At 39.3% G+C, this 20,012-nt stretch overlaps 1 protein-coding gene across 2 annotated transcripts in view; it reads right to left on the bottom strand.

Annotated features, from left to right (window-relative positions):
* Positions 1 to 20,012, bottom strand: part of LOC102183481 (neutral ceramidase) — a 104,103-nt gene that overhangs the window by 26,122 nt on the left and 57,969 nt on the right. For both annotated transcript variants that reach the window (XM_005698167.3, XM_005698169.3), the window contains 7 exons: positions 10,869 to 10,989; positions 9,244 to 9,369; positions 7,385 to 7,471; positions 5,008 to 5,112; positions 4,817 to 4,898; positions 2,225 to 2,340; positions 1,145 to 1,239 (listed from right to left, as the gene is read on the bottom strand). In XM_005698167.3, the coding sequence (XP_005698224.2) occupies positions 1,145 to 1,239; positions 2,225 to 2,340; positions 4,817 to 4,898; positions 5,008 to 5,112; positions 7,385 to 7,471; positions 9,244 to 9,369; positions 10,869 to 10,989 (732 nt within the window). The remainder of the gene's footprint in view (positions 1 to 1,144; positions 1,240 to 2,224; positions 2,341 to 4,816; positions 4,899 to 5,007; positions 5,113 to 7,384; positions 7,472 to 9,243; positions 9,370 to 10,868; positions 10,990 to 20,012) is intronic.

Genomic DNA, 20,012 nt, shown 5'->3' with positions numbered 1-20,012 from the left:
ATGGTCAATAGAAAATAAAAAAGTGAGATGGAGAATATAAGGTAGGATAAGGATGAGAGGATGGTGGTGGTCACTGTTGTGATGGTGAGAGCGATGTCATGGGCCAGTGGTGGGTGAAAACAATGTTATGTACTGTAAGCAGGACTGGCATCTCTGTTAGAGTTCTCAGCAGACAAATGAAGGAATGAAAGAATGGGCTATGGAGATATATGGAGGGTAAATGTTGCAGGTAGAAGGAGCTGTTTAAGTTCAAAAGCCCTAAAACAGGAGCATGCTTGGCAGTTTGAGCCAACATGGCTGCAGCAGGTGTGATTGAGGCAAATTAATTTTGTGCAGGGTGGTACAAAATCAGATCAGACAGTTTGCTGAAGAGAGGATTGCAGAGGGCCTTGCTGGATATTATAAGGGTGTGAGGGTTTATCTGGAGAGTTGGGAAGCTATTGAAAGGTTATGGTAAGTGACATGATTTAACGTATGCTTTATAGGGATATCTCTGGCTATAATGTTGAGAAAAGGCTATAGAGAAGTAAGGGAGAACCAAGAGAGTGAGGAGGCTATTGCAGAAATCCAGGGGAGGGGCGATGGTGACTCAGACCCAAGTGGGGAGGAGCTGGGTGGGGCAGAATGATGGAAAGTGTTGAATAGAACAGGCAGAATTTGCTGAGGGATTTAAAGCAGGGAAAACTGAAAAAGAATTCAAGGATGACTGAGATTTAGGCCCTGAGCAATGGGAAGATACAAAATTGCTACTTACTAAGACAGGAAATATGGCATAAAGAGCCAATTTAAAACATGTTTCTGTGCTTCGAATGCCTAAACTGATTGTTTCATGTTCCTGTATTTTAATATTATTTAAAGTCTTTCTGCTGACATAAGAAGTCACTGCATAATTTTAATCTGGAATGATAACTTCTCAAATTTTCATGTTTACTTCAAGATACCCACTAGCGAGAGGCATAAGGAGGTGTATTCTTCAGGGGCCCCACCAAAAGAGGGTTGGGAATATTTCTCACTGTTGCCATACATAGCACAGTAGGATACAAAGAGTCAGTACAGGGTTATCTGCCCATGATAAGAAGTGATTTCAACGGAAACACATCTACAACTATCACAAAATCTCACAAAATAAAAGAGAGGAACTTACGTGAACTCCCCAGGGATGGCAGTGATGGCCAAGAACCCAAGGGTAACAATCTGAACATCAACAATATCTGGGTGCCAGGGATGAGGCTTTAACAGCTAAGAACCAAAAGCATGAAAACGGTGTTGAGAATACCACTCTCTTTGCTCAAGAGACCAATGCTGCTCACAGAATTTCCTTTGTTAATGGATATTAAATGTTTCCAGTTGTTTGGGTGTCTTATCCTACAGTCATAGATTTTTTTCTAAGTCATGTGGTATTAAATATTCTGTCTAGTATTAATATGTGAATTTCAGATACCAGTGTCCCATTAACCTGGAATTATTTTCTTATCAATGAAGTTTTTGGTGGCTTTATCTTTACGGAATCACAATGTTTCTCCTCTATTACCATGATGACTATCCTTATACAAGACAAATAAGGAATCACCATCATTTGGAATAACTTAATTATTTCTCTTTTTACTCTAGATAGCGCTTCGAATCTCCAGCTACTGCGTCTTGCCCTACTTTTCTCCTCCAAGAGAGTATATCCTTTACCATGTTCAGATTAGCACAGAGTCTTTCCGTCTATCCCTTCTCTTCCTTCATTTCCTCTCCTTCTTGAAGAATTTCCAAGTAAATGTTAGAAAAAAAAACACTGTATTTAAAAATTGTTTCTATATCAAAAAGTCATGGTATTATGAACACTGGCATGAATATGAAAATCCATGTTCCAAAGGGTATTCAAAGAATATTGCTTTAGTTAATAATGTTGCCTGAGTTGTGGAAAATAACCTGAGATGTCTTTCTCTGTGAGGAATTCTGTGCTTATAAATCTTGATCTTATTCTTCCTTTTCCTCTGTTCTAATTGTTTCAGTTATTTGCTATGGATGTAAAAAGCTAAGTCAGTATATTTAGTAATCATACCCCTTATTTCTTTAGAGTTAAACTTATGGCATCCATATTTTCAATATTAAAAATTTAATTTGGGAACATTTGTATAATACACAGACCTACTATTCAACACAGACCTATTCATATCTAATAATTCATAAATTTAAAAATAACAATAATTTCACCATGATAATCCAAATGCATTACCTCTCCAGTATGAAGGAGGACTGGCTTTGGTTTATGGCATTCTTTGATTTCTTCAGATGGCTTGCCCAGAACCTGATCCCGAAGACTGTCCCAAAATGAATCCCCTTCTGTCATCCCTATTAGGAATGTTACGATTAATATGATTGCAACCCTCTGAAAAACACCATTATTTTGACAAATGTTGTACAACAATGCTTTCAGAACTTGGAGAGATTTTATTAAGTTTGCTGCTCAATGATTTCAAACAGTTTACAAAATAGAAGAGGTAAAATTTCCTGTACATGTTAAAGTAGGAGCCACTATTTAATTAGATCCTCAGTGTGGTTGATAGAGTAAAAGAATATATATGTTCTACATCTTTCAGGTTTTGCTTTTATTGCTCTTTCTCAGCCATGTTGCCAATTTTTAAAATATAATTAAATGCAGGTCAATGAGCTGAATTATCTTTTTCCTATTTTGAAAGCTATAAAAGAAATCTCCAGTTTGAAGTACCAGCTGTTTAACTTGTGGTCTCTAAAGATCCTCTTTTGATCTCCACTTAATTATGTGTATACACACACATGAGCAATTAAAAACCACCAAGCCTAACACCCATAATCTAGGAAAAAGCTATGTTAACTACAAAACCTAAGAACATAGAATATATAATCAGGAAAATATAATTACTATGAACATATTTGGACCTACTTATAGAGCACACATGGGACTCTCAAATAACTCTTCCAGCTCAATAATAAAAAGACAAATAGACCAATTTAAAAATAAGAAAAATATATGAACAGGTATTTCTCCAAGGAAGACACAATAATGGCCAACAAACGTAAGAAAAGATGCTCAATATCCCGGGAAAATGCCAATCAAAACCATAATGAGATACCACTCCACACCCCAAGGGTAGCTAGAATTTAAAAAAGGAAGATAAAAACAAGTATTGGTGAGGATGTGAAAAAACTAGAATCTTCAGAGAGAAACTGATGAGAACATAAAACTGTGCAATGATTTGAAAATACTCCAGTAGTTCCTCAAATAATTAAACATAGAATTTTACCATAATGATCCAGCAATTCCACTTCCAGGCATGTATCAAAGAAATGATACACATTCACATGCTCACACAAAAGCCTGGACATGAATATTTATAACAGCATTATTCCTAACAGCCCATAACAGAACAACCCAAATGTCCATCAGCTGAGGAATGCATAAATAAAATCTGACTTTTAAAACTATACAGTGAAATATTATTCAGTCACAATATGACATAAATGAACTTATCTACAAAATAGACTCACAGACGTAGAGAACAGACATGATTGCAAGGGGGAGGGCTGCACTGGGAGCTTGGGGTTAGCAGATGCAACTACTATATAGAGAATGGATAAAAAATAAGATTCTACTGTATAACATAGGGAACTATATTGAATATCCTATAATAAATCACAAGGGAAAACCACATTACATATATACACATTTGTGTATAACTGAGTCACTTTGCTGTACAGCAGAAATTAACACTACACTGAAAGCAACTCTGCCTCAATAAAACAATTTTTAAAAAGAAAAAAAGCAATGAAATTATTTCAACACGGAGGAGCTTTGAAAACATGATGCTAAGCGAAAGAAGCCAACACAAAAAGCCACATATTTTTACGATTTCATTTATACAAAATGTCCAGAAGAGGTAAAGACAGAGATAGAGGTTAGTGGTTTCTTAGGTCTGGATGAGATGGGGACTGGGCTGTGATAGCTAAAATGTACAGGGTTTCTCTTTGAGGCAATGACAATGTTCTAAAATTGATAGCAGTGATGGTTGCATGTATCTGTGAATACATTAAAAACCATTGAATTTTATGTTTTGTGAATTATATCTCAATAAAGCTATCAAAAATTATTTGTTTTAGAACATTAGACCAAGCTAGATGAAACATTGCCAGGGAAGATGATGCCAACTGTATCATGTTACGATTGTATTTCTTTTTCAACTAATGGTTCCAAAATATACATGTATATAAAAGACCAGAATGAAATAAGCCAAAATGTTGCCTGTTGGTACTACTTTTCAATTTCTTTACCTTTGTGTACTTTCCAATGCATGTTATCACAGTGATAATCAGGATAAAGTATAAAACCTATAATAATCAGTTAAAAATTCATGGAAATACACACAGGAAGAAGACCCAGGATCACATGCTTTATGCTCCTAAAGTCTTCTGTTCTGAGGAATTTGGGCTCCCATAAAGAATTCCAGGAAAGAGATGCTAAAAACCAGATGGAAGGGCCAATTCATATTGTGGGTGTTAAAATGACACCCCTGCTCTGCACCATTCCAACTCCATTCCTGCCCAACTTAAAACTATTCCTCCGCAGGTTGAAATGCAGAGAGAATCTCTTGATTCTTATCTGAATCAGTGGAAAGCTAAATTATGAAAGATACTGACCCTGGAGAAATCATGTACAAACCTGGAAAGCCTACCTACCCCTAAATTTTAAAAATTAAAATAGTAAATGTATTGGCTACATGAAATCCTGTTAGGGAATAGAATCCTGAAGTTCAGAATCTAGAACCATAAACCTGATCAGACTGCACCTCACCCTGAGTAAAATTGAGGGTTCCAAATCCATCGATCGTGCCAGCGGCAAAACTGTAGCCCAAGGCTGGTTTACACGTTTTTGCCTAAAGGAAAAAAATTAAACAAAAGCAACAGAAGTTGAACTTCAACAATAAGATCAGCCCAGAGCTCTTCCCTTGTGGCACATAATCAGTATGACTCAGTGACACTTACTGTGTGTGTTGAATTGAGCCAGACGGTGACATCCGTCATATTCACCCACTGATGAGCTGAAGCCAGTGGCCCAGTTACCTCCTGGGAGGCGGACTCATACAGTTCCTAGAAAACCCACACAGCCTTACCATGAAAAGCAGATGAGCTAAAATGAATACTGTACACATTTACCCAACAAGTGTCAATTTGGAAAAGCATCTTTCAGTCAAGTTTTGTGCTGCTGGCTGACTAGCCAGAGCATTTTCAACTCTCTGCCAAACCCACAGTGACTTCCCAGAAACCTGAAGGCTCTGAGTCTGTTGACCTGGGTTTATTGCCCACAGATACAAAATTCCAGCAATGCAGGCTATGGCACAAGATGCTCCAACCTCATTGGAAAGACAGTCAAGAAATTTTAAGGTTAGGAGTGAAAGCCTTGGTTGCTCAGTCATGTCCAACTCTGTAAACCCATGGACTGTAATGTAGCCCGCCAGGTCCTCTGTCCATGGGATTCTCCAGGCAAGAATACTGGAGTGGGTTGCCATTCCCTTCTCTAGCTGATCTTCCCCATCCAGGGATCAAATCCCAGTCACCTGCATCACAGGCAGACTCTTTACCATCTGAGTCACCAAGGAAGGTTAGGAGTAGGTGGACCAAATTATCTTCTTTGCAGAGAACAAGTTTTTCCTCAGGGACTCTCATGGAGTTTTCCCTCTCATGGTCCTTGAGTTCTCTGGCAGGGCTCATACCAAAGAGGGACTTGAGAGAATTCAGGACCCACTTCATCTGCCTCAGTTCTCCCACCCACTGTTCATTTTTGATGGTCTTTTTTTCCAACAGGATCAATTGATGCTTTTTTAATCTTATGAGAAATAGGAATTCCTTTTATAATCTTATGGGAAATGTGAATTAAAATATATTTAGAAATGCTTGTGTTCTTTCAAGTCTTTATTGTATCTGTTACAATATTGCTTCTGTTCTGTGGTTTGGTGTTTTGGCCTGAGGCATGCGGGATCTTAGCTCATCTACCAGGGATCCATCGGCAGTGGGAAGTGAAGTCTTAAGCCTTGAAACACCAAAGAGGTCCCTGACAATGCTTGTTTTTATTCATCTCCATCCTACAATAGAGGAGGCAAACCCTGCTTCAGCACCAGGGCCCTCGCCTGACATCTAACTCAGTTTCATTCTATTGCCATCCCAGTTTCCACTGCCATGTGGGAACGCAAGAGATAAGTCAGAAACACCAGCTGCAGCCCACCTCCCCTGATTTTGTTGTTGTTGCTGTTGTTGAGTCTCTTAAGTCCTGTAGAACTGCCTCCCTGATTGAGAGGAAAGTTGTGCCTTGCTGAGAATGTGGGACCGATCTCCATGTCTCTAGGCTCAGAATGGTAACAAAATTTCTGATGCCAAATTGTGTCACAGGTGTACACCCTAAATAGAATCTGTTAATTTAGAACAATCCGCTGATGAGACCACAGTAATTAAACTGCAGCAATTAGGCTGGCTGGTGTCTTCTGTTTTTAAAGGTGCTTTTGTTTTTCCTTAATTGCTCCTGAAACAGTTTAGAACCCTTGAGACACAATATTTACATAAACACACACACACACACACACACACACACACACACACACACTGATGGGCATGCTCATTAAAGGTATGGGTAAGCTATAAAAAGGCAGAGATTTCACTATCTTTATTAGAGATGGTTGAGCTCAAAGCTATCCTTTGTCTTTTCCACTGGAAACATCTTTATCCGAGCTGATACAAAACATGCGAGCAAACTTGAAAGGTAAAATTTAGGAGAGGAAGGAGGATAGAGTAACTGGTAGTAAGCTCTCTGAAACCAGATTCTCTCTTCATCAAAAGAGCTTTTAAAAAGAAAAGAAAACATGAGATGGATGATCTTTGCCATATCAAAAAAGACCAGGGACTAATTTGAATGCAAACTGCAAGAACTGGAAATTGTGCCACTCAGCTTTACCTTGTCCCCAAAGAAAAGATAGGAAATGGCCAGGGGACTTGGCAGGCAAAGGCCCCAGAGACTTCTGAGAATTTGGGTCAGTCTGGTCATATCTGATACTACATTAATTGAAAACTACAATCTATCATTTAACTGCTTGAAGCAAGCACTCTGGCTGAAAGAATGTTTTCCTGATTACTCGCTTTTCAATGTACTTCCTGTAGGAAGTCAGTCACAAGCAGTCAGAGAAAGGTTCCTGTGTGGTATGTGAAACGACCTTCCTGATCGACACTAAACAGCATCATACCTTCAGACTCCTTGGTGCAGCTTGAGCTCCTGCTGTCTTCCTTACAAAGACCAACTTCCTAATGAAAATTGTCAGTGGATTTTAAAGTATAGTTTTGAATGAAGATAAAAGCAGCAGGGCCCACAGCTTACCTTTGCTTTGTCATATATTTTCCGTCCTATGATTTGTGTACTTTCAAACATATCTTGCCCAGGTCCCATAGCAACACACATGCTAGCCTGGAACAAAATGACGTGAGATATGTTCTTAGTGAAATAAGCGATTCTTTCAAGGGATGGAAAATGATAAGCGAATCTGAGCAAACACCCTTTCTTTTTGTCTGTGTGGTCTGTCGGACATTTGTTCCCCAACCAGCCAGTGACTGAATCCAAGATCCCTGTACAGGAAGCGGAGTCTTAACCACTGGACCACTAGGGAAGTCCCAGCAAAGAGATTGTTTTTTAAAGCCACATTCCAGCATCTCTTTCCAGACGTTCTCCCAATTTACAGATTATGAAAAACAAAATCATTCTGGAATTAGAGCAATGAACATTGCTAGAATTCATCTATTTCAACATAAGACATAAAATTGATGCATAATATTCTATTGCAAATAAGTATCATAATTTATTTAACCATTTCATGTATGAATTTTGGAATTTAACAAATAATCATCCACTCTAATGTGAATTAATAATGTGTAAAAATTTTGCAAATGAAGGGTAACAAAGACATTTTTTCATTGAATTATAATTGATTAAAAATGTATTAGTTTCTGCTGTAGGAAGACTTTCTTTTTTCTTACTTTTTTAAACATTGGAGTATCATTGCTTTACAATAGGAAGACTTTCTATATAAAAATAGTAAAGTATAAGAGAAAAGTATAATTGTTAAAAATATGTTTCTCATTGGGAGGATGAACATGACTGGGATAAAATAAATAGCCCAAACATAGTGTTTAATAAAAGCAATACCACAGGTGAAATATTCTGTAAACACAAAGAATAAGAACCAGAGACTAGCACCTGCTGCTCATGTCAAAGGAGAAAAATCTAAACGCAGATGAGGGGGAGCAGTTAAATAAATGATGGTACAGCCTCACTTGTTGAGTGTAAAGCTTACTACACAGAACTATCTAGAGTGATATTTTTGAAAGACAAATTACGTAGAAAACCCAAATCCTGGACAAAAACAAACAAAAAACCTCAATAAATAAGTTATAGAATGTTGTTCATGGATGCACGCACGTAGGAAGAGGTGTGATAGTGGTAATTTTGGGGAAAAGGAGCAGGTGGAGGGGAGGAAGGTAAGCAGGGACTTTCACTTTTTACTGCTCTTTAAGATTTCCATGTGGTTTGAGTTTTTGTGGTGGTGGTGGTGTAGTTACTAAGTCATGTCTGACTCTTGCAACCTCATGGACTATAGCCTGCCATGCTCCTCTGTTCATGGGATTCTCTAGGCAAGAATACTGAAGTGGGTTGCCATTTCCTTTTCTAGGAGATCTTCCTGATCCAGGAATTGAAACCAGGTCTCCTGCACTGCAGGCAGATTCTTTACCAACTGAGCTACAAGAGAAGCCTCAAGCTTTCACAGCAACACTTTTTTTTTTTGTTTTGTAATTTATAAGAAAAAGAATTTTGATGTTACATTTTTAGAAAAACCCTAAAGATGTGAAAATCAGAGAGAAATGTCTCAGGCAGGCAGTTTTTATACTAAATTGTGACTTCAGAAATGCCAAGGCAAAATGTATCAAGCTGTCCAAGTTTAGGAAAGGATATTTAATCTGTGACATTTACTAAATTGTCTTACCATTCAAAAAATATAAGCATCAAATGGAAAACTATAATTTTATCCAATCAAAATTTAGTGGGTGCTTTTGAGAAGAGCAAATGCTAGCAGTAAGTAGGCCAGAGTACACTGAGGAGAACATAATTGTAAATAAACAGTGAATAGTTAAACATAAAATACCCATGAGATGCAAAAACAAAGACTTAATGTCATTATTACCTACCCCACCAATGGGACAAGAGCTATTGGCGTTTTCACAAGACTCTCCCGTGTTGGTACAATGCGGGCCAAGAACATTGGGGGAAACATCTCCCAGATTTGACGAAGCAAAAGCTGCTACATACGGCCCCTGCCAAAAGAAACATCCAACTGCCTTGTATGCTTTCTTATTTACTGCAATGAGTTCCATTAAAAAGGCAGACATTCAACCCGCTCTGGTGAACTATTCAAAATCATTTGCATAGGATAAAAGGAGGAAATTTCTCAGGCACAATATTCTGAGAAAGATTTTTGTTTCTGTAAAGACTCACATTGCAGTCAACATATATATTATTACTCATAATATTCCAATTATCAGTGAAACTATTTTAAGAGAGTTTCAAATTTGTGTCTCAAACAGCAACATTTTGACAAGAAATACAATGTGCAACAAGTTATAAAATGCTGACCCATAATCTCATGTTCGGTGTTGTACCTGGAACTCAGAGACCCATTTTGCCTTTAAAAATAAACAGCCTATTGGCTTAAAAAGCAAAGAGTCAATCTGGATATTTCTGCTGTACAACTGAACCTAAATATAGCATCCACCATCCAGACTTGCCCTCCCCATATCTTTTCTCTATCTCTTCAACCAGAAATAACTACACATAATCTTTTTTCAGTAGGGCAAGACCTTAATCTCAACCTAACTGGTCTACCATTTCATCTTAAGTCTCTTAAATTTACTTAAGGAAAGAGATAATCAAGCATAGGAGATTGTGTCATTTCTTATACTAAAAGAATAATGGGAAATTACTTCTTTTTTCCTAAAAAACAGGCTAAAGTGAAAAAAACAGAAGATTGTCAATAAAGGAGCTAAAAAGTCAGGCCAAATGTTCATGGGGCTAATATTGTTACAACAGAACATTTAGTCTAGTCTAGGGCCTGGGGTCCTCATCTTGTCATATATTCTCCTACATTTCAGGTTTGGATGCTGTGGTCAAGCAGAGCAGGGTCCTTCCTCACCGCTTACCTATCAGCAGTCCATAATCTACACAGAGCTGACGAGCTTCCTAAAGTACATGGACTAGATTCTGGGACCCCCCAGCTCTGATCCCATCACTCACTGCATTTCAAATACCATTCCAACGGATTAGGATTGTCTCTGACTTAGGCCATATTGCAGGAAAGTAGAACAAAGTCTTTCAAAGGAAATTAAGAGGGAAGCCTGGACCAGAGGAAAGAACTCATTCCCTGTCCTCATTTGGATTCCTACAAAGTTAAGAAGGCGCTTAATAATTTCATATCTTTGAAAACAAAAGTAAACATCAACAGTCGCTCATATCTCGTATCCAAGTTGATCAAAAACTATTATATGTTGCAAAAATCTTCAATTTGTTCTTCTGCTTCTACTAATTGAAACTTTATGAAGTCATCAATATAAGTAGTATTTGACACAAAGTCAAGAATCATTTAAATTTTTTCTTTCCTGATAAGGGAGGATGGAGAATTCTTCCTATGCAAGCACATCAGTATGTGATATCCAGGATGACACTGTCCTCTGAAGATCTGAAGCAGCTATTCTGAACACTGCATGAATGGTGATACTCAATGATTAAGATGAAGCTTTTCAGTGACATAAATTCTCACCTCTCCAGGCAGATAACCTTTGTTCTTCTCTTGTTCAAAAAGGTAAGATGCATAGCCTACGTTGTCACTGTTTACAAGATGATTGGTGTTTCTCATGCTGACTGGGTGGATGGCAAACCAGCTGTAAAAGAACAAGAAGATCTAAGTTAATGATGAGAACCAAATAAATGGAGTCACAAGTGATATCTGGCAGCTTAAGTTTCCACCAGCAGGGGGAAAAAAGTGCTTTTGACAATAGGCATTCTTTCATTGTTAATGAACTTAAATTACAAATAATATACACAAGAAGTCTGATCATTTAAATTAACAATACAAAATTATTGTTATAAATATTCCATTACTGTCATCTTCATTGTAAGCTTTTAACAAGAGCCAATACTGGTTAGTTACTGGACAAGGTGTCCAGTGGTATAGTTACAGAAAATATACCTACAGAATTGCATCAACATAGACTTTGTCCTTCAAGCAAGTACATACATAATAATTATTTGAATCAATCCTATCCAATTCAATAGACAGTTACCGAGAATCTGCAGTGTACCAAGCACTGAATCAATCACAGGTTACTCTAGAATCTTGCAGAGGACAAAGATGTAAACAAATGGCCTTGATACAGTGTGACAAATGCTTTAAATAAGGAGTCGTAAAATGTTTGGGGACCGCAGATGACTAGCAATTAATTCTTGAAGGCACTCCAGGGAGAAAGAACAGCAGAACAAGTGCGCAGGGGTATGAAAGAGGATGCTACGCCTAATTCAGTATACCCTTATGCATGGTAATACCTTGTTTAACTGTAAAGCTATAGAGTTTACAAGTTAATTTCACATCTGTTACCTCATTTTAACTTCACAGCAACCCTGAGAGATAGGCTCTTATTACTTGCACGGTACAAGGTACTCAAAGAAGCAATATGGTGGCCCATTTGTCATAGAGGACCAAGGCTAAAGTTTGGGCCTTGTGACACCTTGTCCAGTGGCTTTCATAGGATCAAACCTCCACACAAGTGAAACAGGTGTTTACAGGATAGAAGGCTGTAAAGCAGACTCTCAGGAATACTCAAGAAAAGAGAGATTCCAATTCATAGATTTCCAAGCTACTTTAGGATTTTTTAAAAACCTTTTGATTTTTCTTCACCAAAAGTTTGAAAAATATTTTTACCCAAGTAATATGGTGCACAAAACTGAACATTCAATTGCTCATTCAATATACATGTAGTTAACTCTGGCTCTGTGCCAGACGCTGGGGACATAGAGATGAATGAAGCATCACCTCACCCCTGAAAAACGCTTCACCCTTGAAAAATGTGACATCTGAGCTGGAACTTGAAAGATGAGTAGGAACTTGGCAGGGGAATGACTAGAGAAAGTCATCTGCAGCAAAGGTATGGAGATAGGAAGGAAAGGATGCAGTGTGTTCAGAGACTGAACAGTCAAGAGGACCAGGGTAGAAAGGATGAAGGGAAGGAGAGAGAGCAGTTGCTCTTTTCATTCAATCAAAATGAATGCATTAGTAGTGTGTGCTTGGCATTATGTTAAACCTCAACACGAGAGTCAGGTATGTTCTCTGCCATCAAGGAACCATAATATAATATCTGCCATCAAGGAACCATAATATCTGGGGAGAAAGCAAAAGCAAAAAATTTTGGTCTACTAAGTAGATTATAAACTTGAACTATTAATTTTCGTTTACTTTAGGCCTTAGAAAATTGATTGAACTTTTCTCTACCAAACTGAAAAAAAATGTAATCAGAAAAGTTATTTGCATTTCAGAATAGGAAGATGATGTATCTTTCCTCCTCTGCCCTTTAAAATATATGCTATAAAAATATCAGGCTTGTTAAAGCAAAAAAGTACTTTGGTAAGAGATGAATATTTATAAAGATATGCAGAAAAGTGGTCATTTTAATTTTAAAAACACTTACTGTTTATTTTATTTGGTCAAAAAATATTCATCTAAGTAAAGTTCAAAAGAGAGGAAGAAAGGTTTCAGTCAGTCAGTTCAGTCGCTCAGGGGTGTCCGACTCTTTGCGACCGCATGAATCGCAGCACACCAGGCCTCCCTGTCCATCACCAACTCCTGGAGTTCACTCAGACTCACGTCCATCGAGTTGGTGATGCCATCCAGCCATCTCATCCTCTGTCGTCCCCTTCTCCTCCTGCCCCCAATCCTTCCCAGCATCAGAGTCTTTTCCAATGAGTCATCCCTTCACATGAGGTGGCCAAAGTACCGGAGTTTCAGCTTTAGCATCATTCCTTCCAAAGAACACCCAGGACTGATCTCCTTTAGAATGGTCTGGTTGGATCTCCTTGCAGTCCAAGGGACTCTCAAGAGTCTTCTTCAACACCACAATTCAAAAGCACCAATTCTTCGGCACTCAGCTTTCTTCACAATCCAACTCTCACATCCATACATGACCACTGGAAAAACCATAGCCTTGACTAGATGGACTGTTGTTGGCAAAGTAATGTACCTGCTTTTCAATATGCTATCTAGGTTGGTCATAACTTTCCTTTCAAGGAGTAAGCATCTTTTAATTTCAGGCTACAGTCACCATCTGCAGTGATTCTGGAGCCCCCCAAAAATAAAGTCTGACACTCTTGCCTCTGTTTCCCCATCTATTTTTCATGAAGTGATGGGACCAGATGCCATGATCTTCATTTTCTGAATGTTGAGCTTTAAGCCAACTTTTTCACTCTCCTCTTTCACTTTCATCAAGAGGCTTTTTAGTTCCTCTTCACTTTCTGCCATAAGGGTGGTGTCATCTGCATATCTGAGGTTATTGGTATTTCTCCCAGCAATCTTGATTCCAGCTTGTGCTTCTTCCAGCCCAGGGTTTCTCATGATGTACTCTGCATACAAGTTAAATAAGCAGGGTGACAATGTACAGCCTTAACATACTCCTTTTCCTATTTGGAACCAGTCTGCTGTTCCATGTCCAGTTCTAACTGTTGCTTCCTGACCTGCATACAGATTTCTCAAGAGGCAGGTCAGGTGCTCTGGTATTCCCATCTCTTTCAGAACTTTCCACAGTTTATTGTGATCCACACAGTCAAAGGCTTTGGCATAGTCAATAAAGCAGAAATAGATGTTTTTCTAGAACTCTCTTGCTCTTTCGATGATCCAGCGGATGTTGGCAATTTGATCTCTGCCTTTTCTAAAACCAGCTTGAACATCTGGACGCTCACGGTTCACATATTGCTGAAGCCTGGCTTGGAGAATTTTGAGCATTACTTTACTAGCGTGTGAGATGAGTGCAATTATGCAGTAGTTTGAGAATTCTTTGGCATTAGGTAGTTTCAAAAGAAGTGAGAATACAGCCATAAAAAGATGTCGATGTCCTTGATAATAAACATTTTAAAACAATGACTTTAAAATAATGTCACAGCTAGACCAAGACTCTACTTGATTCATCATGATGCAATCCCGGTACTGAAGAAAGTCAAGAGATTTGAGATCTAATCATTGTAAGTAGCAAAGTTCGTTCAAATTTCTAAAAAACTTCTGGAAAATCAATTTCAATCATGCTCAATGGTAAAGAATCTGCCTGCCATTGCAGGAGACTCAGGAGACAGGGTTTTGATCCTTGTGTCAGGAAGATACCCTGGAGAAGGAACTGGCAACCCACTCCAGTATTCTTGCCTGGAAAATCCCATGAAAAGCCTGGCAGGCTACAGTCCATAGTGTCACAATGAATCAGATACAACTGAGCACATACACATATACACAGTGAATCAATAAACTGCAGATTAATACAGAATAATTATTCTCTCCTCCTGTGTAACTGAGGTATTTCTAGCGTCTCTTTCAATTCAGACATTGTGTACTTCCTGTTGTGAAACAGAAAAGCCAAATGCAGAAATGAGCTATTTAAACATTCTGAAACAGTAATAGCCCATTCCAGGTTCTGTTCTCTCAGATCTGAGCTGCCCTCTTCACACAGAAGCCAAGGTCTGAACAAAGGTGACTGGCAGAGGGGTAAGTGAAGGCTGAAATCCGGCTCCCACTCAGCTCCCCAAGTGAAGCACACCTCCATCAGCCCAGAGAATGGAGCATCTTTATGTGCTATGCAGCAATCCTGTGTGCCAGGTATGGCCATCTCCAACCTAAACGTCCACCAAAGGGGAGAACGAGAATATTGTACCTCCATTCAAAGGCAGCGTTCATGACAATGTGCAACAACATGGGAGATCTTTGGACAAATACAATATAGGACACTGTTCAGTTCTGTCGCTTAGTTGTGTCTGACTCTGCGACCCCATGAACCACAGCACACCAGGCCTCCCTGTCCATCACCAACTCCCGGAGTCTACCGAAACCCATGTCCATCGAGTTGGTGATGCCATCCAACCATCTCATCCTCTGTTGTCCCCTTCTTCTGTCCTCAATCTTTCCCAGCATCAAGGTCTTTTCAAATGAGTCAGATCTTCACATCAGGTGGCCAAAGTATTGGAGCTTCAGCTTCAACATCAGTCCTTCCAATGAACACCCAGGACTGATCTCCTTTAGGATGGACTGGTTGGATCTCCTTGCAGTCCAAGGGACTCTCAAGAGTCTTCTCTAACATACCACAGTACAAAAGCATCAATTTTTCAGCGCTCAGCTTTCTCTATAGTCCAACTCTCACATCCATACATGACTAATAGCAAAACCATAACCTTGACTAGATGGACCTTTGTTGACAAAGTAATATCTCTGCTTTTTAATATGCTGTCTAGACTGGTCATAACTTTCCTTCCAAGGAGTAAGTGTCTTTTAATTTCATGGCTGCAGTCACCATCTGCAGTGATCTTGGAGCCCAAAAAAATAGTCAGCCACTGTTGCCTCTGTTTCCCCATCTATTTGCCATGAAGTGATGGGACCAGATGCCATGATCTTTGTTTTCTGAATGTTGAGCTTTAAGCCAACTTTTTCACTCTCCTCTTTCACTTTCCTCAAGAGGCTCTTTAGTTCTTCTTCACTTTCTGCCGTAAGGGTGGTGTCATCTGGAGTCAAAAGTGTCACCCCAAAATTCATGCCTAGCAGAACCTCAGCATGGGATCTTATTTGGAAACAGAATTTTTGCAGATGTAAACAAGGTAAAATCCTACTATCTTTGGTTGGGCCTTAAGTCCAATGTCTGGTGCCCTCATAACAAGAGGAAAGTGACAGAGAGACACGCAGATATGGGGATGTAGGAAATGTGAAGATGGAGGCACAATCTGCAGTGACATATCCACAAGCCAAGGACAGGACTGCTGGCAGTCACCAGAAGCTACGAGAAAGGCATGGAGTCGACTCTCCCTCAGAGCCTCCAGGAATACCCAAGCTTCCCGTTAAGTAGGAAGTTAGGCATGAGCAACCAGGAGAGTCCTAGACAAAAAGATGCAGGTTTATCTCTAAACCCCATCCCAGACACATCCAGGAGGGCTCACAGATACACTACAAAAATAACCACACAGACTTTCCAACTCCTGCACAGGTGCCCTCTGCACACAGTGGATACCAACTAACCTCGGGGGCTTCCTCAAGCAACCTTAGACGTCTAGGAGCCTATTAAGGATTCATAAATATTCTACATATGTATATGTCTGACTATAACAGACTGAATTATGGGAAGACATGTGCAACAAAGCCTGGTGTTATATAAGTTGCAACTGTCAGTCATCCTTGAGTATACGCCCATTTGCATTTCCTTTCCTTATTGGTGGTAAATACAAGCCCTATTTTGCACCAAAAGGAGGAAGAGATGGGAAGTATAAAAAGGGGAAGTCAAGAGGGATCGTTACAATTCCTATGACTTGGGAGTGTCTGTTTAATAAAAGATCTGTCTGCCTGAGCTGTAATTTGTCTGCTGTTTTAAACTCTTTAGTCCCTTGCTCCGAATCTTTGTAGGAATGAGACAAGAACTGAGGGAGAGAAATAAACTAAGCTGGCAATGCCAAGACTCTGACTTCAGACTTCTGGCACTTCTTGATCTGTGACAGGAAAAATTTCTGCTGTTTTAAACCAGCAGGTCTCTAGCGGTTTGTTAAGGAAACTCTAAGAAACTAATACAGAGACCGTACATTTTAGTGGCTTAGAGCTCTGGCTTTGGACATAAGTTATTATACCTAACCTATATGAAATTCAATGTTCATATCTGTAACATGATAGGCAGTATCCACCTCATGACATCTGACAATTAAGAGAACAAATATATCTGAAGTGTTGAGCACATAGGCTGGTCTGTGCTAAGAATGGAATAAATCATCACTGTGATGATGCTATGCTGGTTTTGATACTACTGCTGCTGCAGTAATGGTGAGGATTGAAAGGAAAAAAAGGATACAAAGCTATGTGTGCATATATGTATAGTTAATAAAATAAATACAATATTAAAATATATGATGCATGTGCATGTGTGTATTCAACACATGTATCAGTTCAGTTTAGTCGCTCAGTCGTGTCCGATTCTTTGCGACCCCATGAATCGCAGCATACCAGGCCTCCCTGTCCATCACCAACTCCTGGAGTTCACTCAGACTCATGTCCATCGAGTCGGTGATGCCATCCACCCATCTCATCCTCGGTTATCCCCTTCTCCTCCTGCCCCCAATCCCTCCCAGCATCAGAGTCTTTTCCAATGAGTCAACTCTTCCCATGAGGTGGCCAAAGTACTGGAGTTTCAGCTTTAGCATCATTCCTTCCAAAGAAATCCCAAGGCTGATCTCCTTCAGAATGGACTGGTTGGATCTCCTTGTAGTCCAAGGGACTCTCAAGAGTCTTCTCCAACACCACAGCTCAAAAGCATCAATTCTTCGGCACTCAGCCTTCTTCACAGTCCGACTCTCACATCCATACATGACCACTGGAAATACCATAGCCTTGACTAAACAGACCTTAGTCGGCAAAGTAATGTCTCTGCTTTTGAATATACTATCTAGGTTGAGCATAACTTTCCTTCCAAGGAGTAAGCGTCTTTTAATTTCATGGCTGCAGTCACCATATGCAGTGATTTTGGAGCCCCAAAAAATAAAGTCTGACACTGTTTCCCCATCTATTTCCCATTAAGTGATGGGACTGGATGCCATGATCTTCGTTTTCTGAATGTTGAGCTTTAAGCCAATTTTTTTGCTCTCCTCCTTCACTTTCATCAACAGGCTTTTTAGCTTAGTGCCCAACACATGTATATCACCCCATATAATATAAGCTTTAAATAATTAAATGAAGAAACCCTTCCCTCTTATGATAGGGACTTACAAAATACTGGTATTTTGTAAGCCCTCTAGTTCCCAATTCCACTGGTCGGGTGGACCATTTGAATCTGGCTAGTAACGTGTGCAGAAGGACCACCCAAATTTTATGACATTTTGCATGAACGGCAAATGTGTACATTAAAATCTGCCATGTGTTAAGCCACTGTAATTTCAAGGTCTATTGCATCGCCTGCTGCTGCTGCTGCTGCTGCTGCTACTGCGTCGCTTCAGTCGTGTCCAACTCTGTGCGACCCCATAGATGGCAGCCCATCATGCTCCCCCATCCCTGGGATTCTCTAGGCAAGAACGCTGGAGTGCGTTGCCATTTCCTCCTCCAATGTGTGAAAGTGAAAAGTGAAAGTGAAGTCGCTCAATCGTGTCCGACTCTTAGAAACCCTATGGACTGCAGCCTAGCAAACTTCTCCATCCATGGGATTCTCCAGGCAAGAGTACTGGATTGCATCACCTGGCATTAATTAATTCATCTCTTAACACACACCTAATCAACAGACCTCTCTTTCACCTGTCTTATGTTCCTCCTTGCCCTACCCCATTATAGACAGTTGGGAAAAGGAAAGCAAAGAATATTTCATTGTGCTATACTGGGAGGGTTATTAGGCCCAGAATTTTATGCAAAAGGACAACTTGAATCTGAAACAAGCAGATGTGATGACTACAGACCAGATTGTTCAAATTAAAAGACAATGAGCCATAGCTAAAAACAGCTTCTGAAGTTATAGGTAAAATCTGTACAGTATTCGCCAGTATCCTGGAGAATCGACCACCTCTACTCCAAAGAGAGATGTCCATTCTCACCTACTCATTTTGTTTTCTTTAAAAGTTCTGGATAGAAAAAAAAAAAAAAGAAACCCTCTCAATATTCTTAATGGAGAGATATTTGATTTGGTGAATTCCATTAAGTTCGTTAAGTTACTGCAATCAAAATTCTTGCAACCTAAATAGTATGATTAAACAAGCCACGGTAGTAAAGCAAGAAGTGGCCAATGAGAGTATTTATTTTAATTCAGCCTAACTACCTGGGAATTGAAGAACTGAAAGGAAGACAAAAATGATTCATCTTTTTTGGGTCTATCACTTAACACGTGTAAAGTCTGAAAATACTAAGATTGGCAAGAGCACTGGGAACAACACTCCATGCATGTTTGGGTAGAAGCTCTGCAAACCAACACAAGTTTGCCAGAGAATCGTGTGGAAATTCATGAGGCAATCCTTAATAATAAACGTTCCTTTTTGACTCAGCAACCCCACTTCTAGGAAATCACTGGCAAATATATATAAGATTGTTGTTTTGTTTTAGTCACTAAGTTATGGCTGACTCTTTGCAAACCCGTGGACTCTAGCCTGCCAGACTCCTCTGTCCATGGGATTTCCCAGGCTGGAGTGGTCCCTTCACAAATGCTTATAACAGTGTATGAAAGAAAAACTATGAACTAAAACGTCAAATGGTTGGTGACTCACTGGATATATTACCATACATATGGTAAAACACCATGGAAAATAGCCTGCCAGGCTCCTCTGTCCATGGGCTTTCCAAGTCAAGAATACTGGAGTGAGTTGCCATTTCCTTCTCCAGGGAATCTTCCCGACCAAGGGATCAAACCCATGTCTCCTGTATTATAATGAAATACTATACAACAATTTAAGGATGGTGATTTTAAAAATACTAAGTAGCACTGAAATAAATTCATAAAGAATTTCTGAATGAAAAAGTTACCAAATTGTATATACAATAATCTCTTTAAAAGTAAAATCTCTTTAAAAATAAAAAGATATAAACATGACTAGGAAAAAACTAGGAAAGATTACATAACAAAACATTAGAAATTACTGAGTCCTAGAACTTCCCTCATAGCTCAGGTGGTAAAGAATCTGCCTGCAATGCAGGAGACCCAGGTTTAATTCCTGGGTT

This window comes from Capra hircus, chromosome 26 (assembly GCF_001704415.2).
Source record: "Capra hircus breed San Clemente chromosome 26, ASM170441v1, whole genome shotgun sequence".
Taxonomy (NCBI): Eukaryota; Metazoa; Chordata; class Mammalia; order Artiodactyla; family Bovidae; genus Capra; species Capra hircus.
The sequence above is the reverse complement of the archived record's forward strand: the minus strand, read 5'-3'. Positions and strand labels throughout refer to the sequence as shown.